The sequence below is a fragment of the Artemia sp. Qi Xiang Cuo genome, chromosome 10 (genome assembly GCF_049724085.1).
Source record: "Artemia sp. Qi Xiang Cuo chromosome 10, ASM4972408v1, whole genome shotgun sequence".
Taxonomy (NCBI): Eukaryota; Metazoa; Arthropoda; class Branchiopoda; order Anostraca; family Artemiidae; genus Artemia; species Artemia sp. Qi Xiang Cuo.
Window position 1 is genome coordinate 4,097,495 of NC_142803.1, and position 23,964 is coordinate 4,121,458.

General features: G+C 33.3%; 1 protein-coding gene across 1 annotated transcript in view; it reads right to left on the bottom strand.

Annotated features, from left to right (window-relative positions):
• Vps36 (vacuolar protein sorting 36) overlaps window positions 1–22,170 on the bottom strand; it is a 66,071-nt gene extending 43,901 nt beyond the window's left edge. Inside the window, exons 1-4 of the mRNA XM_089095228.1 lie at window positions 22,158–22,170; window positions 11,952–12,055; window positions 4,104–4,266; window positions 451–596 (exon numbers count right to left, since the gene is read on the bottom strand). Of these exons, the coding sequence (XP_088951354.1) occupies window positions 451–596; window positions 4,104–4,266; window positions 11,952–12,047 (405 nt within the window). The 5' untranslated portion in view covers window positions 12,048–12,055; window positions 22,158–22,170. The remainder of the gene's footprint in view (window positions 1–450; window positions 597–4,103; window positions 4,267–11,951; window positions 12,056–22,157) is intronic.
• Between the last annotated feature and the right edge of the window lie 1,794 nt (window positions 22,171–23,964).

Sequence of the window (23,964 nt, forward strand, 5' to 3'; positions counted from 1 at the left end):
AATTCTCAGAATATTAGAACTAATAAAATAAAGATTGAAAATCGGAAATTGCTAAAAAATTCACACAATCTAATTTTTTTTTACATTTCCGAAAAACTTTATACTAACAACTAAGATGACTTTAAATAAGCATCAAATATTCTATTAAGTTAAGTAAAAAAAAATAATAGTAACGTTTACTAATCACGAAACACGCTAGCAAAAGTACATAAAAAAAAGGATTTTAATATTTTAGTCGCCAATCTAAATTGGATATCAACTCATTTTTCAAATTGCTTTTATAAAATCTAGAATATAAACAAATATTACATTGCATAGTTATTGTTAATTCTTTGGAATTTCAAAAGAAAATAAAATGTTTCTATAGCTGACCCATTTTAGGGCCGAATCTTGAGTGCTCCCCTTTTGATATTATCAACATTTTCCCCTCTTTTTTGCATAAAGATATACCTCTGGTTTAGTCGACTGTAATGCAGATGAAGGCTGGGGCCTGTATTTCTTCCATGATTCAACTTCAAGGCAGTTGTTGAGCGCTGAACTGAACCGGGTACCTTCCCTTATTGAAAACCTGATATATCTTTGACTTATCGAACCATCTAAAAGAGTAGTTTATTATTTATTTAATTTTGTCTATAAAATTCCATAATGAGAAACTATTAACAAACAATCTAACATTTTACACCATTCTAATACAAACGTTTATTTTGTAACATTTACAATGTCCATCGCTCCTCCGTTTTTCGAAGCACCCACGCTTCAGAATCATACTAGACCACTATTATCACTGTAGCTTCAAATATTCTAATCTTGGTTAGTAGACTTATATTCATATTCTTCCAAACTTTCTTTAAATGTGAAAACACCTTGGGCCTTAGCTATCCTACTTTTAACATCTTCAGTGCAACCATCGTACTTACTAAGAATTCTACCTTATGGAAGCTGACCCCTGGTCCTCCATGGCCTGACACTTCTCCCCACCCCACCCCCCCCAAAAAAAAAAAAACAATGATAAATCATAGGAGCTGACCAATCATAAGAGCTTCAATATCAATATAAAATCTGCACAAGTCTACAAAAGTAAATAGGCTGATGGAACACGATTTTCTTTTCTTCATCAAATGCGATCATTTTGACTTCAGACCATCATAAAATCTGTTCAACAGCTTTGAATCCGCCGATGGTACGTTTTACCCTTTTGAAAGTGATCAATGTAAATAATACCACGTCTTTTTTAAAAGCATGGCGGTGTTGACCAACAGACCTACCACGGCCTTCTTTGGAGGACATTCACCCAACAAAAACTACTTTTTTGGCTGGTCCTTGGTCTCTGGCGTGGTCCGATGGATCTATACTATAAAGTAATAGAAGCACAAAAAATTGTTGAGAATGAGGCCAAACATTTAAGTCAATACACTCTTGAAATGGTCCTCCGGTTGCACGTATAGTCAAATGCTAGCATTCAGATCACTAGTCACACGCATATTTGATTTTATGTCCTGATATTCATGTGAAATTTTATATGCCAACTCATTTGAGATGCCAGCATCCTCAGCCAACTGAAACACTCTAGTCCTCGGATAGTTCAACATCGTACCATGAACTGCATCGATAATTTCTGCCGCGATAACCTCTTTCAGGTGTCCTGAAGGTTCAGCACTAATTGTTTGATACAGCCAGAACCGAACTCAGGAGACCATTTTAACCCGTGAGATTGATGGTGCAGAGTCCCGATAGCATTTATCAAGCTTCGCCTTGGTCTCAGTGATTTTTTGGCGAAACAAAATCGCTTAATCAGTGCCCGAAATAAACTTTTTTGTTAATTTCTGTGCAAATTTACGGAGTTGTCTGCTTTCACTAAATGCCACATAAAACAAAATTGCGTGACATTCAAAAATTATACCTTAGTCTTAAAACAGATGAGGGTTCAAAGAAGCAGTGCTATATTTTGAGTTATTGTGCGATAAATTCGGGAAGTACCAGACCTATCAAACAAACCTAGTAATGTTTTTTTTTTTTGTAGAATAGATAATCTTGTGAAAAAACCTCCCAATTGCAACCGTCAACAAATCTGATTTTAAAAAGCAAAACTGTAGTTTTCCCTTTAAATATTTATCAACTAATCTAGACAATTTGGCGTCCTGAAATCCAATCGCCCCCAAAGGTTTGAAGAATCGACCTAATTTTCGAACCAATGTGCAAAAAGGAGAATTTGAAAAGATATATTGTAGAATCACATAAGCTCGACCAAGGGCAGTTTTTTCATCTTCTTCTTTTAAAAATCTTGTCACCTATTACCAGGAGAATATTTGCAATTCCTCTAGTCACTTTTATTTTTTGAGATATTTCATCTCATTTTGAGGAATCGATAATTTTGCAGTAGTAGTAGTAGTGTTTTGACAAATCAAAATATTCGTCACGTTTTGCCCACTTTGGTTGTTGTAACTTCGAAAAATGATTCATTTATAAGTGGTTAAGGGATGTCAGTCAGGAGAGGACAAGAGGAGCCATGCTCACTCCAAAGGCTCATAAACACATAAATTACCTACCAAAATTGGTAAATTTTCTATGTGAGAGGTTAAAACAAGGGTGTTCGTCACCCCTCACAATCCCGACGGAAAATAAAATTGCCTAATGAATAGCTTCCTTTGCACACATACATTTTGTACTTGCGGTATGGGATTATTTACAGAACACAAACTAAACCTTCAGTAGATTAAGGGGCTCCAGAAGGGAGAGGACCAGATCCATAGCCAACCCCTGCCCGTGGTCCACTATTAAAAAATCTTAATTCTTCTTCCTGAAGTTTACAAAATGTATCATAAGATTAACCCTAATGCATATACTCATCGATTATACTAATTTATTATACATTACAATAATTAGTTCCAACTATCATAAAATTATACTGTCTCAGATATGTCATAAAATTAATAGGTTGAAATATGACTGTTGTGTCAGAATCTATAATTTATGTAGGATATCAGACTCTGCTCAGAGTAGGGGGAGGGGAGGGGGTCTGAAACTTAAAAAAGCAAGTCTGAAAACTTGAAATCTAAAAACCTATTTTTCCAGGGGGGAGGGAGAATTCTTCAAACAATAAAAATGGCTAAAAAAATACAAAAAAACAATTTGAAAACAATAATAGAAATCAGGAGATTCCTATAGACCCAGAAACTTACAGTACGTCCTTCAACATCCCCAGCTCTCGTTCGAGTAAAATTTTTGGAGGTAGTGCATTGTTGGAGTAAAAATTTCTTGGAGGAGTAAAATTTTCTTGGAGGGTCCAGGATGGGTCGGATGCATTGCACGCACCAACAGCTCTAAAACTATGCGAACGAGGTCAACCCCCTGCGTATTTGAAGCATTCGTCACGGCCCAGCAAAAGATGCGTATAGGAGCAATATAAGGTAGGAAAAAGAATTTCCTTGTTAGTACTGGTTCTAACGGTTTTAAACTACTGGGTGCAGTTATTCGTACAAGGGGGGGGGGGTAATTTTGGACACCGTGCCACTATCAAGGAAGGCTTTACAAAGACGAAAAAATGATAAGAAAGCCTCATTCCAAATTACCACGCCCGAGGGGTCGCCAATAGTCAAGTGGTAATTTGGGTCTGAAAGATATTGGTCTTCTGATAGCAGGAATGGCTGCCATGACTATAAAAGCTCTTTAGCTCACACAATGTCAGTTTTGGCTCTACGACACCCAGGCAAGAAGTGCAGGCAGCTTTCTAAAATGTAACATCATATTCATCAATCCAGTCAAGGCCCACATTTTCCATTAAAACAACACGGGCTATAACAATACCGCTTTATCCAAAAAACTGAAATCAGAGGGGGAAAAATCAAATAAAGACTGACACAAAGTGTTTCTCTGCATCATAATTACTATTTTCAAATTAGTTTTACACGCGAAATGGACAGTGTGGTCACTTTCACACGGGACAATGAGTTACTTTTTATTAAGTTACAGCTACTCCTGTGCCGATGGTATGGCCCCCATGATAAGTTGCAGCTACTCCTGTGCCGATGGTATGGCCCCCATAATAAGTTGCAGCTACTCCTGTGCCGATAGTGGCCCCCATAATAACAACAACAGTTGCTTACCTTGCTGCTTTAAATGTATGACTAATTTATCTTTTCCAAACATCCCAGCCTTTTCTAGTTCAATAAATCCAATGTCTTCCAGTTTTAGCACAAACTTGTCATTGTCCTGCATCCAAACTATTTCACTCTCTGATAGTTGTAAACTTCCGTGTTCAAAACGTGTCTGAAAAAAAAACAATAGATGAGTGGTGGATGAAAACACTTTTACATAAAAGTTCAAATAGGGATAAAATCCTTTTAGTAGACACTGTTTCACAAACAGTGATAAAAATTCACAAGAACATCAGATATTTCGGTCACATATGCAGTGACCGTCATCAGTGGTAAAACTCAAATAAAATTCAGGTACATCATTAATAAAACAGTTTTTTTATGACGGTCACTGCATATGTGACCGACATACCAGGTATTTTTGTGAATTTCTATCACTGTTTGTGAAACAGTGTCTACTAAAAGGATTTTATCCCTATTTGAACCTTTATTTATCGTCATGGAAAGTCAGTGTGGTCTCCAAATTATCTAAGAAAACACCTTTTTTTCTTTATGGCTTAATAAATTGTTTACTGGTATACCACTATCATTAGTGTTTAGGTAATTACCAGCAACACAGACGATACTGCTAATAATTACAATTTGTTAGTAGTTAACACCAAAGAACCCAACTTTTTCAGGCGAAGTTGGCTATGATACGCAATAGCAGACAATCAGTGGGCAACAAAATCAGGGGTTTTGGCCCCTCTTCATCCAGGCACGCATGGATTGGTGATCCGTACTGACAGCCCTTCGCCATCTTCACTAGAAAAGTACAAATGAAAACGTGGCTAAGTGTCATTTCGACGTGGGTGGTAAAAACCACAGCAAAATGCTTCGTTACACAAAGGCCGGCAGCAGAGTTGCCACTGAGAATTTAACAAATTCATAAGATTCGCTTGCAAAAAATACCGAGATTAATAAAATCTGGTTTAAATATTCTTGCTTGAAACTATTTGTAATCTAGTTTTGAAGCTATTCTTGGCAATCAGCTAATTACTGGCAACACGAATGATACTGCTGACAATTATCATGTGCTAATAGCTTAATTACCAGCAAATAACCCATACTCTAGAGATAAGCATTTTCCAGGTACAAAGATGTTCTAAAGACATTAAACACTTTAGACACTTGATTACGTCAATTTTAGAATCGTCCAGGTACTGTTTTCATTTGCCGTTTTCTTTTTCTTTATTAATTTTTTTTTAATATCTTACCAGAGGAATATAGTTTCAGGGTAGGATCTAAGGGGAATGAGACTCCCTTCTAAGTGTTCAGTTCATAAGCCTAAAACTTGATAGGGGAAGAATCAGGGAATTTTTCAAGAAGGGAAATCTAATAGTTTACACAAAAAGCTTGTTGTTAGATGAGATATATGGATATTCTGACTTATAATTAATCTACATACGGACAGGGGAACTCAGTGGTCCCTAGAGGGACAATCTCTCCCATCATTCTTTATGTCTACTAAATCTAACTTTCTTCGTCTCTCCTAGGGAATAAATGGTTATGTTTAACATAAAAAGCAATGGAAAGAATGCCAATAGTGGAGACATGGGAACATTAGGGGTACCAGATTGAGCCCATGGTATAAAAAACTGATTTAAAAGGAGTATACAGAGACTAAAATATATATATATATATATATATATATATATATATATATATATATATATATATATATATATATATATATATATATATATATATATATATATATATATATATATATATATATATATATATATATATATATATATATATATATATATATATATGTATATATATGTATAAATAAAATTATTTTTTTTATTTATATAAAAAAAAATTTTAATTTAATATATTTTTTTAATACATAATATTAATATTTTATCAATTATTAGATCACCCTTCCAAGAACTGAAGCTCTGCTGAAACATGTTGTCCTGCAAGTTTTGATTGATAAAGCTTTTAATAGATAATTTAGAAGACCATATTTCCTTTTCATTTCAAAACTCATAAAAGAACACATTATAAAATGAAAATAAACTTTAACATTTACACAAATTTCACCATAATATAAATTACCTTCTATAAAGCTTCTACAGAATAATGTACAAAAACAAGTAAGCTGAAGAAGCTCATCTATGCGGAAAACTATACAGGATGCAGGGCAACCCTATCAAACAGTTCGCGGTGACGAACTGTAAGTAAGGAGCAACACGGCTAAATAGTAACCGAAACTCTAAAAACGGAATTTTGATACCAATAGATACATCATAAGAATTAAATTTTTATGCTGATTTCAAATATATAAGTTTCATTAAGATTAGTCTTACCCATCAAACGTAACAAGATTGAGAAAATTTGCCGCATTTTCGGAAAGAGGGGAAAACATCCCCTAAAAGTTATATAATCTTAATGAAAATCATCATCAGATTCAGCGTATCAGGAAACTCTGATGTACAGGTTTCAATCTCCTACCTGCAAAAATGTGGAATTTTGAATTTTTTTTTTGCCAGAAGAAAGATCATGGATGCGTGTTTATTTGTTTGTTTGCTTTTTTTTTTCAGGGGTGATCGTATAGATCCAGTGGTCATAGAACATCGCGAGAGGTCTCACTCAAACGAAAATTAAACGTTCTAGCGCCCTTTTTAAGTGACCAAAAAAGAATTGGAGGGCAACTAGGCCCCCTCCCACGTTCATTTTTTCCCAAAGTCACCCAATCAAAATTTTTAGAGACATCCATTTTGTACAGCATAGTCGAAAATCTATTAACTATGTATTTGAGAATGACTTAATCCCCCCCCCGTCCCAGGGGGAAGGGCTGCAAGTTATGAACTTTGCCCATTGTTTACATAGTATTGGTTATTGGGTAGTATACAGACGTTTTCAGGAGAGATTTTTTCTGGTGGGACTTCTGGGGGAAGCGATTACGTGGGAAATCTTTCTATGGAGGATGTTTTCACGAGGGACGGGACATTTATATGAAGGGGCGCTGGGTTCCCAGCATTATTTAAAAAACGATCAGAAGTTAAATTAAAAAACAAGTTTTTTCAACTGAAAGTAAGGAGTAACATTAAAACTTAAAACGAATCGGAATTATTACGTATTTGAGGGGGTTCGCCTTCTAGTCAATACCTCGCTCTTTACGCTAAAGTATTTTTGTGCTTTCAAAAAAGCTATCAATTCTAATAACGGCCTTTGTGATTCAGGGGTCATTCTTAAAGAATTGGAACAAAATTCGAACTTTAGCGTAAAGAACGAGGTAGACCCATTGACCAGGGGCTGAACCCGCTCATATACGTAATAATTTCTGTAGTTTTAATGTTGTTCCTTATCTTCAGTTGAAAAGAAAAGGGTTTTTTTATTTCCTTTTTTACAGAGAGGGTATTGATATATCGGAGAGATTTATTACAGGCAGGCTTTTCATACTGATATTCTAGATAGGTTCATATCAGAAGGCCATCTTTACTTCACAAAACAAGAAGCACATTCTAAACCCGACTTTTCTTCTACCCCTAGGGGATGTGGGTCATCCATGCGGGTTGGGAGGGGGTCCTCTCTCCCTTGTGTTCAAGCATGAATATGAAATTAGAGGTTTCTAAAGGACTAGGAAAAAGGAACTTCAAACAAATAATACCAATACTACATAAATAAACCATATACATAATAACAATATATATAATATATATATACACAATATAATAAATACATAATATATATATATATATATATATATATATATATATATATATATATATATATATATATATATATATATATATATATATATATATATATATATATATATATATATATATATATATATATATATATATATATATATATATATATATACATATTATATAATAAATACACTAATACATAATATAATAAAACAATATGAATAATAAATAAACCACATATATATAAACATATAAATACCAACAAATAACTTCTTACGCCATACTAGCTAAGCAAGACGAAACGAAAAAACTTAGGGAAAACAGAAGAAAAACGAGTTAAATCACAGCCAAATGTCTATTTTATTTTAAATTGGGCTGTTAATGTCGGTCTTTTAGTATATTTTTTTTCCTGTGAACTTCTATCCATATTTTATCCTTCTTCCTACACTAAGATATCTGAGCGGAAACCTTGTCTGAAACATCTGCATTTTTTCTATTTTTTCACCAGCTGTGATTTACATCGTATTTCTTCATTGTCCTATTTTTCTCATTTGAAATAAAAAAAAAGCTCATATTCTGCTCTGTTGAGGGTATCTCACGAAGCCAGTCACATTTTCCTGGTTTCTTCGCATGCATTGCGTATTTGCCCCAGCAAAAATACGGTAAATGGAGACCATTTAAAAGTGTTATTTAGTCTCTATAAAAATCTGGGGTATTTATCTTTTCTTTTCCATAGCAGCAAAGCTATGATTATAAATTAAAAATAGTTATACAGTTACAGAGAGACAATGAGAAAAGCCGTGCCTTCTAGTTTTTACTATTCAATGGATCCTTTTCTAATTTTTCTTTTTTGTATTAATTTTGAAAAAAAAAATCTGACGAAAGTAAAGAACAAAATTTGGAACTTAAAACAGCCAAAATCTGATTTTAACCAAGATTCAAATCAGCTGAATCTTGATACTTTCCTATATTTGTAGAATTCTGGATAACTCACCCTTTACTGAAAACATAAAACTGACGCAACAAAACAGGCTTAGAAGCACAGACATCATTACGTGACCGGCAAAAAATTACAAACTAATTTATAAAGAGCTCAATAGTAAACTACAAGCCATGAAACCAGTAATTATACTCTACATTTTTAACTCAAGTAAATAACTCAAGAAAGCTTAGTTTTCAGTAAAACGCTGGTTTTTTAGAATTCTTGCATTAGCTGCAAAGCAGTAAATTTTTGTTCGATTTAAGTTTCAGTTCTGCTCTTTACTTCAATCAGAAATGCCTCGTTTGCTTTTTAATTAACTTTTGTTCGTTTTCAGTTTTGAAAATATGCAGAATAAATTTTAAAAAAAAGATCTTTCGTTTTGTTAATATAGGGCCTTAAATATAGGTTTTGTATTGCATCTCTCTTTTTTTAAAAATCTGCAATTTTGTCACACACAGAGTCAATATAGTACGTTATCATTGACATCTTTGAGGAGTTGCAGACAAAAATTCAACCATTTATGAAATATTGTCCCGTATAAAAATATAAATAGCAACGAAGACCACACTGCCTTTACATCATAAACAATAAGTAAAACAACAGGGAAAATTTTATGCAAGACAGTGGAACGCAAATTTAAATGAATATTTCAACCTTATAACCAAGGGCCGTCCTCAGCAAAACAAACAAAGAAAAAAACAATATAAAAGAAACTTGCATTAAAATTCGATCATTAAAACTGGAAAAAGTTTTTTTTTTATTTTTCCGCTTTGTGTACCAGTCCTGACTGAACTTCCTTGAAGTAATGATAACAGGGCTGTTTTGAAAAAATTTTAAAAACTTTTTTCAGTTTTAATGATCGTATTTTAATATAAGTTTCTTTTATATTGATTTTTCTTCGTTTATTTTGCCATTGGATATAGGGTCAAAATATTCATTTAAAGTTGCATTCGATTGTCTTGTATAAAAAAAAAAAAAAAAAAAATTCTAATTATTGTTTATGTGTAAAAATATACAGATTTTAGAAACCTGAAGGAAATTAAAAGAATTTAAGATGTCTAGTTAATAGGATTTATGAAAATCTGTTATTTTTGCAGCAATTTTTTGCCACAATGCTGCAAAGAATTTTGAATTTCACATTTGAAAATACACTTCTATCATTTTTGCTTATTGGAGTTCAAAGTTTTCAGAAAACTGAGCATTAGAAATGAAAATTGCACCATTAAAATCACCATGGTCGAAAACCCTATACAGGATAATTACATTCCCCGGCTTAAGAAATATAGAAAATCACTTTTTAGCATAGAAGGCCTAAAGTGCGTCCTTTTTTCTTCTTCTTCTTCTTCTTTGCTGCTAGAGGGGCTCTAGAAAGTGAATACCTATTTCAAATAGCTTGTCTTAATCAAGCTTGAAATGTAGGTTACAAGAGGCACAACGAATGATCCTAAACAGTAGACCAATTGGTCCCAATAACTCATTTATTGCGAGCTGGAAATTTATGACGATGATATATCCTAGAACTTATAGTTCTGTCGCCATTTGATGATGATTTTTTATGCTTTATTCAAATTCAAATTTACATAAAACCACTTTGATATGATCAAGAGCTTTAAAGTGAAACTGTCAATATACCTCTACAATGTTGCAATTCATTACTGGCTCCAGTGGTGTAAACGCGGGAAGGGGGACAGGGCCTATCCCCCTCCCCCTAGATTTTGAACACTTTTTTTTATTTTTTTCATTAAAACACTCTTTTTCAATCTTTTTATGGAAAATTAAAAAAAAAATTACCCCCCCCCCGTATATATTGAAAAACACCTTTTGCCTCCTCCTCTCCTCCCCATCTTTCGTGAACTGACATCACTAGCCAAATCATAAAAACTAACCTAGTTCTGTTAGTCATCAGACAATTTACAAAACTTATTAGCAGGGCTGGGAGAGGAGTATACAATATGAAGGAATATCAACATCGGCTTTAGGTCTTTCGACTATCAAGATTATCAAGGTACCCTTTTACGCATCCTGGCACTTCCACTCCAGAAATAGCACATGAATTGTCATTTCTGGGTAATAAACTGTACTTTATGATGGCGCTATCAAGACAAGTTTATAAAAGACGAGTAAATATAAAAACTATCATTCAAATTACAGCTCTCTATGATGTTCCAGTGGCCTACAAGCAGCAGAAGAAAAAAGGTACATATTAGAACTACCCATGAAAACAAGTGACTTACTTTGTTAGTCAAGGGGGGGGGAGGGAGGCTGTAACTTTTCTCTATGGGGTTATCGACAATGGCAATTCCAAAGGTTTCGTTTCATTTTGATTCAATGCCATTTTCAAGGGGTCACATGCTCTTTTTTTAGGTAGCAGATATTGCTCCAACCATGATCCCATCTGTGCTACATGGTGAGCCTATTCTGTACTATTTTTTCACATACTTTTTTTTTATTTGCCCTGTTTAGTTCTTTGCACTATAAAAGTTTTAACTCAATGTCAGCCAGTTTTGAATTGTTGTAATCCCTTGTTAGAATAATTACAAATATTTTTGCAACTACCAGTTTTTTGTTCTTTATACAATTTAATATCTTTTCATACTGTCTCTTTTCAAAGATTAATTCAAAAAAAAAAATTTCCACAAAACAAGTTTTTCACAAAAAAGTAAAGTACTCCATTAAACCAAAAATGAACAAAAATAGAATCAAATAATCTACCAAGTATACAACTACCAGAAATCAGTATCAATAAATAAATAAAACCCAAAACGAACAGAAATTAAAATAAATAAGAGGCAAACGTAAAACAAGCAGAAATTAATATGAGTAGGGTTCTAAACCCCTATGTTTTCTAAAAGCCAGAACATAATTTGTGCTTCACGGACAAAAAGTCAAATGAATTTACTGAAAAAAAAAAGTGTTGTCAGTTTATTATACATATGCTGATATTTATTCCTTAAAATCTTAATTAATTTTTGATTTCTTAAAGTTATAGAAGTGAAAACATTTAAACGAATTATATATATATATATATATATATATATATATATATATATATATATATATATATATATATATATATATATATATATATATATATATATATATATATATATATATATAAGAAATGCTTATTCTCGTAAAGTTTAAAACACCTATATAATAAATAGCCACCTTGGTATCTCCACTATAAATGCTAACATTAGTCTCCTCTATGATGACTCTACATGGTGGGGCGTAGTTAATATTTACTTTTTGCAACTTCTCCATAGGCACACCTAAAATTGCAAAACAAAATGTCAAATATTTTAAGAAATCCTTACTATTTACAATAAAATAAACAGTCTATTAAACAAGAAAGGCTTGTGATAAATTTTAGTCTTGCCATTTGTCCAGAGCCTCAATTCACACCCTCCCCCTCCTATACCATTGTTTAACTTTCTCACAAATGTGATTTAATTCATTTCTTTCTAGTTAAATTTTTATATTCTCAACATCTTTTTTATTATTAAAAGACTAAATATTGCTAGATTCTCATATATCTTTCAAAGATACAGAACCATAACCTTCTTCTCAGAATCCCTACTGATCTCACTTTCTTCCTCTCTCCAAATTCTCAATTTTTTTTAGAGACTGTTTTATTACAATAGCTTGTGTTTCTACACAAATATCAACCCTTCTAAATCACCTTTCAACTTTCCCTTTGGCTCCAGAATCTCCAATTCATACTTATTACACTTTTAGCTTAAGTTAACAAATCTAGATTTAAATATTTTTCTTCTTTTACAAGAGAGCTTTCTGAAGTCACTTTGGCTGCATTTTGGCTTCATAATGAAGTGCCTAATTAGTGGGGATGAGTAATTAATGTTAGGCTTGTGATTTGCATTATAGTTTATCTTCTTTGTATGTGCTACTTATTCCAAGATGGATTGACAGTCAAAGGTCAAGTTATTCAGGGATTGTTCTGTAGAGTTGCAGAATATATCAGATCATTTACTCTACGTAGACTCCTCTCCTCATGATCAGAAGATTATTGTCCTCCCTTGAAGAAACTACTGTGAAAACATTAAAAGTGGACTACAATCTAGGAAACTCCTCTCCTCGTGATCAGAACATTATTGTCCTCCCTTGGAGAAACTACTGTGAAAACATTGAAAGTGGACTATATTTAGGAGACTCTTCTCCTCATGATTAGAACATTATTGTCCTCCCTTGGAGAAACTACTGTGAAAACATTGAAAGTGGACTACAATCTAGAAAACTCCTCTCCTCATGATCAGAATATTATTGTCCTCCCTTGGAGAAACTACTGTGAAAACATTGAAAGTGAATACAATCTAGAAAACTCCTCTCGTCATGATCAGAACATTATTGTCCTCCCTTGGAAAAACTCAAATAGCGACGAAGACCACACTGCCTTTCCATCATAAACAAATAAGTAGAACAACAGGGAAATTTTTATACAAGACAGTGGAACGCAACTTTAAATGAATATTTCGACCCTATATCCAAGGCCGTCCTCAGCAAAACAGACGAAGAGAATAAAAACACTATAAAAGAAACTTACATTAAAATTCAATCATTATAACTGTTTAAAAAAGTTTTAAAACAGCCCTAATATCATTACTTCAAGGAAGTTCAACCAGGAACTTCCTGGTTGAACTTCCTTGAAGTAATGATATTAGGGCTGTTTTAAAACTTTTTTTTAAACAGTTTTAATGATTGAATTTTAATGTAAGTTTCTTTTTTAGTGTTTTTATTCTCTTCGTCTGTTTTGCTGAGGACGGCCCTCGGATATAGAGTCGAAATATTCATTTAAAGTTGCGTTCCACTGCCTTGTATAAAAATTTCCCTGTTGTTCTACTTATTTGTTTATCTTGGAAAAACTACTTTGAAAACACTGAAAAGTGGACTACAATCTAGTTGTTAGAATTTAAATACTCAAAAATATTCAAAACAATCATTTAGGAAAATGCAATATTGAAACACTCCAATTTTTAGGTGGTATGACCGATAATTTTTAGCGATGTAACTGTTAAACTTACAATTAGCGGTCCTACTACTGGCTTATTGTTTCCATTTTTTAGTAGGCCTATATATCTTTATTTCAAATGTTTGTATTATGCAATATATTTTCTATTTAGATGTTTCAAATGTTAGAATTGTGCATGTTTGGCTTCTTGTTAGCCAACATCAAAAAAAAGATATTCATTATATATGAAGTTAACAGGATTTGCTGCATATTTTAAATTATGGTTTCCATTCTTTTTCTTTTTTGTGTAGGCTACCTGTATTTCAGAAATTTATAAATTCAATAAATTGGCTATCTAGATTTTTCAAATTTCAGAATTGTATCCTTTTGGCTTGTTGTTAGCTCGCATAGAAAAAAAAGATGTTTTGTTATATTAATTAAAAAAAAAACATTCTGAAAAAGAAGTTTCTGAAAGAAAAGTAAAGGCCATTTTAAACTTAAGATCAGCAGATACAAATATCTGTTAAAATTCAAACTGAAAATAACCAGGAATTACTATTAAAGAATAATTGAAACCCAGAACGAACAGAAATTCAATAAACAATCATGGCAAAAAACATACAACAAGTAATATTATAAATGAATAAATAAATCTTAAAAGCGAGTAGCCTAATGCTTAAAATGAAAAAGAAAATATGTTGCTATTGAAGTATAAATGAAACCCAAAACGAACTGAAATTAAATAAACAATCAACGCAAACAAACATACAATAAAAACTAATATAAACGAATAAATAAATAAATCTTAAAACGAGTGAAAGTTCAACTGAATATGCAAATCAAGCTTGAAACAAACAGAAATCACTACAAACAAGAGTTTGGGTATCGCCTCCTTCTCTCACTGTAGAAGTCTAAAATCTAGTGCGTCATTGGTGCTTCACTGAAAACGAATTGTATTACAAATATTTTCTTTTGTACTTTATATTGAAAATGAACATTAAAATAACAGTAAAATTTTGAACTGATGAGCTTTCAGCAAGTAATGTCATTATACATCAAATATTCAGTTTAATTTATTAGCTCTTTCTGAAATTGTTCAAGACAAATATAGTTTCACTACAAACAAGAGCTTGGATACTGTCCCCTTCCTTAACTGTAAAAACCTAAAGCCTACTGTATCATTAGAGCTTCACTTGAAACGAATTATATTACAAATATTTAGGCCTACTTTTAGCAGTTCTTAAAGCATTGAAAATGAAGATAAAATTACAGTGAAATAAAATCTTGAACTGACGGATCTTTCAACGTTAATATCATTATATATCAAATATTAAATTTGATTTTATTTATACTTTCCCACACTGTCCAAGATACATACAGTTTTCAGTAAAGCGCCAATGATGCAGTAGGTTTTAGACTTTTACAATGAGAGAAGGAGGTGATACCCAAACTCTTGTTTGTAGTGAAATTTTGTTCATTTCATTCTTGATTTGCATATTCAATTTAAGTTTCAATCGTTTTAAGATTTATTTATTCATTTATATTAGTATCTATTGCATGTTTGTTTGCATTGATTGTTTATTAAATTTCTGTTCGTTTTGGGTTTCATTTGTACTTCAATAGCAAAATATTTTTTTTTGTTTTAAGCTTGATTTGCATATTCAATTTAAGCATTACTTGCTTTTAAGATTTGTTTCTTCATTTATAGTATTACTTGTTATGTTTTTTTTTTGCTATGATTGTTTATTAAATTTCTGTTTGTTTTGGGTTTCATTTATTCTTTAATAGTAATTTCTGATCGTTTTGAAATTGAATTTTAACAGGTATTTGTATCTGCTGATCTTAAGTTAAAAATGACCGTTACTTTTCTTTGAAAAACTTCTTTTTCGGAATGTTTTTTATTTAACTTTTGGTCGTTTTTTATTTCAAAAAGTTTCAAGTTTTTAAAAATTCCTTATTTCAAAATCATTTTTTTTTTTCAACATCAGATGTTCATCAAAGTATCAAAGTAACAATATCAAGTAAAAAAATGGGTTTGTGTCAACCTTGGAGTTTTTATTACCTCATGTTTGAACTATTTTTAACAACATTACTATCTCAAAATTTTTACCATATGGGTTTGTGGAAGAAAGGGCGTAGGGGGCAGGGGGGGGACAATTGCCCTTTGATCTCTTCTGACTCTTTAAAAGTAAAATAGAAATTTCCCTTTTCAATCAAATGAGCCTTCTCTGAAGTTTATATAAGTATCCCTTCTACAAGCACCATATATGCCCCCAGGGCATAACCTACAAGGTCTGTTCCCGGGCCCTGGGGGGTTGTGTTGACCCCGGAGTTTTAATTTCTGATGTTTGAACTAGTTTTAACAAAATGGTCACTTCAAAATTTTTATCGCATGGGTTTAGGGAAAAAAGCGTGGAGGGGGAGGGGCTAGTTGCCCACTGATCTCTTTGGCTCTGAGAAAGTGAACTAGAACTTTTAATTTCCAATCAAATGTGCCCTCTCTGAAGTTTGTATAAACATTCCTTTCATAAGAACCATATATGCTCCCAGGACATAATTTATAATGCCTGTCCCCCAGGCCCGGGGGGGTTGTGTTGACACTGGAGTTTTTGTTATCTGACTTTTGAAATTTTTTTTAAAATGCCTATCTCAAAATTTGAATCAGATGGGTCTGGGGAAAAGGGGGCGTGGGGAGGGAGTCTCTTTTGACTCTTAAAAACTGAACTAGAACTTTCAATTTCCAGTCAAATGAGCCCTCACGGAAGTTTATGCAAGCATCCCTTCCATAAAAAATATATATACCCCCGGGAGTATCTTACAATGCCCACCCTGGCCCCTGAAGGATTTTGTTGACCCCAGAGTTTTCCTTATTTGATCTTTGAACCATTTTTTAAAAAATGGCTCTCGAAAAAGTTTTTATCAGATAGGTTTGAGGAAAATAGGGCATGGAGGGGGGAGGGGAGTAGTTGCCCTCCAATCTCTTTTGACTCTTAAAAAGTGAACTAGAACTTTCAATTTCAAATCCAATGAGCTCTCTCCAAAGTTTATCCAAAAATCCCTTTCATAAGAACCATATATACCCCCAGATGTGCTATAGTTGTAGGCAGGGCATCATGTATAGGGGTTCTTTTCCCTATACGTGATGTCCCCCTCCCTAAATGTGTTCACCCAATTGGATGAAAATTGGAGCCGGTAAAATTGGAGCTGATGGAAATATAGGAGGTAAAGCCATTACTTATAATGTCTGTCCCCAGTTCCTGGGGGAGGGTTGCTCTGGCACAGGAATTTTTCTTATCTGACCTTTGAACTATTTTTAACAAAATGGCTATCTCAAAATTTTTATCGGATGGGTTTGGTGAAAAAAGGATGTGTGGGTGGGGTGTGGAGCTAGTTGCCCTCCGATCTCTTGACTCTTAAAAAATGAACTAGAACTTTCAATTTCCAATCAAATGAGCCCTCTATGAAGATTATACGAGCATCCTTTTAATATCATCCCAGGCATCCCCGGCGCTGGGGATTGTGTCAATAATAGAGTTTTTGTTGTCTAACTTTTGAACTGTTTTTTTAAAAAAAGGCTATCTCCAAATTTGTAGTGGATGAGTTTGGGGGAAAAAGGACGTGGTTGGGGGTTGGGGGCTAGTTGCCCTCTGATCTCTTGACTCTTAAAAAGTGAACTAGAACTTTCAATTTCCAATCAAATGAGCCCTCCATGAAATTAATACAAGCATCCCTTTTATAAGAACCATATATGCCTCCAGGGCATAGCTTAGAACACCTGCCCTTGGGCCATGGGGTTTTTATTGACAACGGAGTTTTTCTTAATCTGACCTTTCAACTAGTTTTAACAAAATGGCTATCTCAAAACTTTCATCAGATGGGTTTGGGGAAAAAGGCATTGGGGGGAGGGATATTTGACCTTGGATCTCTTTTGACCCTTAAAAAGTGAACTCAAACTTTCAATTTCCAATCAAGTGAGCACTCTCTGAAGTTTATACAAGCATCCTTTTCATAAGAACCATATATTCCCCCAGACAATTACATTACACTTACAACGCCTACCCCCTGAGCCCTAGGGGGTGGGGGTTGACAATGAAGTTTTTGTTGTCCAGTTTTTGAACTATTTTTAACAAAAAGGCTATTTCAAAATTTGTATTGGACGTATTTGCAGAAAGAGGCCTGGGTGAGGGACTAGTTGCCCTCAAATATCTTTTGACTCTCAAAAACTGAAATAGAACTTCCAATTTCCAATCAAATGAGCCCTCTCCGAAGTTTTTACAAGCATCCCATCCATAAGAACAATATATGCCCCCACAACATAACTTACAATGCCCGCCCTCGGGCCCTGGGGGGGAGAGGTTATGTTGACCCCAGAGTTTTTGTTACATGATCTTTGAATCAAAAAAAAAATTACTATATCAAAGTTCTTTTTGGATGAGTTAAAGAAAAAAAGAGCATGGAGGGCGGGGGGGGGCTAGTTGCCCTCCAATCTCATTTGGCTCTTAAAAAGTGAACTAGAACTTTCAATTTACAATCAAATGAGCCCTCTTTGAAGTTTCCCAGGGTGTAACTTACAACGCCTGCCCCTGGGCCCTAGGAGGTTGTGTCAACACCAGAGTTTTTGTTATTTGATCTTTGAAGTATTTTTAACAAAATGGCTATCTCAAAATTTTTATTGGATGCATTTGGGAAAAAAAGGGTTGGGGAAGGATACCCTTGAATATCTTTAGACTCTTAAAAAGTGAATCAGAACTTTCAATTTCCAATCAAATGAACTCTCTCTACAATTTATACAGGCATTCCTTCCATAAGAACCATATACATAAAGGAAGAAGATGATCAAATATAGGTTTTTAAAGGCCAAACAAAAATACTGAAGAAACAAACAAAGCAAATATTTCGAAAGAACAACCCCCTTTCTTCTTCAGCGTGAACAAAAAAAATATAAACAAGGAAAATACCAAAGAAAACAAAAACAAAAGACAAACATGGAAAGTCAACAAAACTAATTAAAAACCAATGAAAAAACAGCCTAAACATTAAAAGAAAAAAAAAGTTCAATAAAAGACAAAATTATAAGAATTATAACAAACAACTGTTCATTGTTTGTTAGCTTTTGCTGATGGCAGTTAAGAATTTTTGGATTTTGTGCAAATTGCAGATATTGGCAAATGACTCACTTTATGGTTCTTGGGTATTTGATTTTAATTCTTATAATTTTGCCTTTTATTGAATTTTATTTATCTTTCATTTGGCCTTTAAAAATCCCATTTTTGATCATTTTCTTTATGTTATGGCAGGCCAAAGTGGTTTAAGAAGTTATTTAAGACCCATATATGCCCCCAGAGCATAATGTACATTGCCTGCCCTGGGAGGCTGTGTTGACACCAGAGTTTTTGTTATATGATCTTTGGACTATTTTTAACAAAATGGCTATCTCAAAATTTTATCAGATGTATTTAGGAAAAAAAGGGTGGAGGGGGCTAGTTGCCCTCCAATCATTTTTGACTCTTAAAAAGGGCACTAGAACTCTTGATTTCCAATCAAATGAGCCCCCTCCAAAGTCTATACAACGACCCCTTCCATATGAAGTGCCTCTGGAAAAAAAAATAATAAAACATTGAAGCCATATGGGCTTTACTACAGGCAATGCTATAGCATTGCCTCAGATATTGTGTTATATCCTACAAACACCATTGGGGGAAATGGCAGCTTTTGTAATTACATTCAATTAAAAAAATAAAAAATAAAATAACCTTACTCCCCAAAGGCTGTTTATACAACATAACTGAATATATAAGAAAACCCCTTTTTTTATCTATGTTGGCTAACAATTAGCCCAAAATAAATAAAAAAATTCTAGAATAGGATATATATAGATGATGGGGAATTTACTGCACATTGCACATGTTTCAAAAACAAGTAGTCTAAATCCACACTTGTCTAATCTTTTATTCCATTGTTCAAAATTTCCCTTTTGTGACAGCTAATAGCACAACCATTAGTTTTTCTTCATTTCAGCAATGTCTGCAAAACACTCTACTTTCATGTCCCTTTTCATCAAAGAATTAAAAGGAAGTTGCAAGGGGGCACGTGTTTTACCTTACTATATTGTTTGTGCATGTATGCATTTACCTCTATATCAAACATTTGTAACATGCAACAAACTTGCTATCTAGATGTTTCAAATTTTAGATTGCAAATAAAATAGATCAACTAAGATACAAATTTGAAGCTATTCACTAGTATTTAATAAAATTATTCTCTTCATCATGGTGGCTGAAGCTCTATGGATTATTTTGCTGATATATATATATATATATATATATATATATATATATATATATATATATATATATATATATATATATATATATATATATATATATATATATATATATATATATATATATATATATATATATATATATATATATATATATATATATATATATATATATATATATATATATATATATATATATATATATATATATATATATATATATATATATATATATATATATATATATATATATATATATATATATATATATATATATATATATATATATTATATCCTGTTATTTGAGTAGAATTTTAAGCCATATTGGTAAATATCTAGGCAGTGCAAGAACTTAGCTAGGATGAAAGTGAAAACATCATTTGATGCCTTTTTTATGCTCTTTCAGAATTCAAGAATTGCTTCTTGGGCTAGTTGCATCTTGAACCCTTAAAGGGACCCCAAGGTATTTCATTTTTGTAACCACACAAAGAAGTTATCAATACTAGTTAAGCTATTGAAAAGTGGAAAAAAATATCACTAGTATAATAAATAAGCTGTTCAACAGTAATATATTCCAAAAACACTTATTTATAACAAACTTCATTTATTGGGCAACTCAAATATAAACCATTTCCCTAAAGTTTCAAGTTTTTTGAATGTCTTCAACAAAAATAGTGCTGAATTTTGCAATTTAAAACTTTGCTGTTGACAATTCAGGATATATTCCAATTCAGGGTATATATTTGCACATTAGGGGGAGGGGGGTGGTTAAATTCCAAGGTAAATTTGCAGTTAGTCATATAATTTAGCTAGGCTGGAAGTGAAAACATCATTTGATGCTTGTTATGCTCTTTCATTATTCATATAAAATACCTTTGGGGCCCCTTTAAAGACTCAAAATGCAATTAGCCCCACAGGCAATTCTTGAATTATAAAAGAGCATAAAAAAAATCATCAAATGATGTTTTCACTTTTATCCTAGCTAAGTTATTGTGCCACCTAGATATTTGCCACCATATTAATTTTTTTTTCTTTTTCAAAATTTAGGAAATGTATTTGCATATTTTTAAAACCTTAGAAATTTAGATTGAACTAAGTTGTGAAGCTGAAAACTATTCTGTTGTACTTTATTTAAGCAGTAGGGCCTAGCTCTATTTTGCAAGGTTTCACTTTCATAAAACACAGATTTTATTGGTCATTAGAGGTCAGGACCCTGTAGAAGGAGAAGGAGTGGAGGTAGGTACTTCAAAATACCGGTATTTATTTAGCTTTGGCCCCCTCATAAGGAGACATGTTAAGAAAACAATTCTTACTTTAAAATATGTATAATGATCCTAGTTCTTATATTATCCAAGGGGAGAACCTTTATCATCAAGTCTTTCCTCTAAAAATCCTCAAAATTGAAAAAGTTTTCAAATTTCACCAGGTTCTTAATTCAATGCTTAAGTCTTTTGAAATTGCTGCTGTAAACTGCTGCCAAATAAGTTGTTTTATAGATAGGGTTTAGCATGTGTTTAACATGTGTGTCAAAAAACGTGTTTAAAGAAAAAGTAGTGGTAACCTAACCTAACCTAACCACTGCTATTAATATTTTGTATTTACGCCACTGCTATTCGCCCTTCGCCCCTGCTATTCGCCCTTCCCCACTGCTATTTAAAAAAAAAAAAAAATAAAAAGACCAGCATGAACGCTATCTATAAAAGAACTTATTAGGCGGCAATTTAAAAAGACTTAAGCATTGAATTCAAAGGGTGGTGATATTTGGAAACTTTTTCTCTTTTGAAGATTTTTAGAGGAAAGACTTGATGATAAAGGTTCTCCCCTTGGATAATATAAGAACTAGGATCATTATACATATTTTAAAGTAAGAATGGTTTTCTTAACATGTCTCCTTATGAGGGGGCCAAGGCTAAACAATTACCGTTTGTTATTGAAATAGCCTAATTGAACTTAAAGATGAAATTCTGATTCAGGCATGTCTATTTCTTAGCTACATCATTACTGAATTAACCAAAAAATCTACCAATTGCCCTAGATCAACATGCTTTGAGTGATTAAAAAGTCACTAAGCAAAATTATCAAACATGTGTCCTAATTTAAAATAGCGTAAAACTTAAACTTCCACGGGTTGTGATTTTGAATTTATTGCAACTGAATCAGAAGCAAAATATAAGTGCAGGCTTGCCAACTATTTGGTCATTGAATATGTTTCTTGAGCATCCAAAAATGTGTCCTTTTCAGCCAAATTATGTCCATATTTTGTCTATAATATGTCCATCTTTAAATCTCAGAAGCTAGTTTTTTTACGAATTGTAAAACTCTTTCAAAGTGGTCAGTTAACATAGAATATAATGAAAACGAAAAAGATTCATTTTATTCACCCATAAAAAAATGAACTAGTGTGAAAGCAAAAAAGTCATAAGAACATGTAAACAGTGAAAAACTAATAGTCGGAGCTTAAGGCTCATCTTCCAACGAGAGTTCCGCTTGACAGGTATGGTCGGCATGAGTATCAGCATTTTATCTTCTTTTGGTAGCTTTTTGCCAATCAGAGTATTTCTTGCGCATGTCATAAGGTACAATCCAGGAGTCAAGCGACACTACGGACCGCTAGGTAAGCTTCATTGTCCTTCAATCAGAAGGTGACATCCCCAAACACATAATTACTGGGCCTTTGGACAATACTGAACAAAATAGATGTCTACAAATTCTGATTGGATGCTGGTTTTCGGAACTGATAGGCGCGAGGGGGGGGGGGGTGCCCTCAAATCACTTTCGACTCTTATAAAGGGCACTAAACTTCGATCAAATGAACCCCATCTGAATTTTATACGACTACCCATTCCATAAAACCTTAAATGCCCCTGGGGCATAACTTAGGACCCTTGTCCCAGGGCTCTTATGGGTTGCGCAAACACTGAGGGCATTGTTATATGTTCTTTGGACCATTTTTAACAAACTTTCCATCTCCAAATTTCTCTTGGATGCCTCTAGGGAAAAGATTACCTGTGAGGAGGGGGTGGCTTCACCCCTCTACACCAATGGCGGAGGGGAGGGGCTTACACCAAGGGTGGTATGGCCTTTGTGTTTCAAGAATCGTTCTTAGAAAATTAGACAAAATGTCGAACATTAGCGTAGAGAGGGAGGTATTGAGGAGAGATTAGCCCCCTTCATATACGGAATAATTTCTGTACGTTTTAAGTTTTAATGTCAATTTTTACTTTCGGTAGAAAAACTAGTTTTTGTATTTATTTCTGATCGTTTTTCAGATAATCCCAAGGAATCCACCCCATCTGTGCAAAATTTCCCTTCGAAAAATTCCTCTATATAAAGTTCCTCCCATGTAAAATTTTTCCGCCGGGAAATTACCCCCAAACAATTCCATCCCTGCTGCGAATCCTTCCCAGAAAATTTTTTGCTTATGATTCTGCCTGAAAAATAATCCTTACCATACTTTCATTTGAAGAAAGACTTGTTTGCATTTAGTTTCTGATCCTTTTTAAAGTCATTGGGAAATATCCCTGTTTGGAAAATACCCCCTCCCCTGGAAAGTTTATCCCCCAGATATTGTCCATGGAGAAGTTTTCCTGGTGATAATTTTCCCATGGAAATATCTCCGATGGAAAATCCCCCCCCCCCCCCCAAAAAAAAAAAATAAAATTCCAAGAGTATTCCAACTCCGCTGAAAACTTCCCCCTGAGAGTTCCCTCAGAGTGTCTCCACATGTACAATGGGATCAACAACGAGAAAAAAGACAAATAACTAACATTCAGTATACAAATCTTGGTAAATTCTCCCCATGTAAAACTTCCTTTGAAAAGTTCACCCCCAGAAACTTCCATACAAATGGGAAATTCTCCCTACAGAAAATCCATCTCTAGAAGAATCCATCTCCTTCCTCCCTTGGAAAATGTCGATATAATTCCCTATAA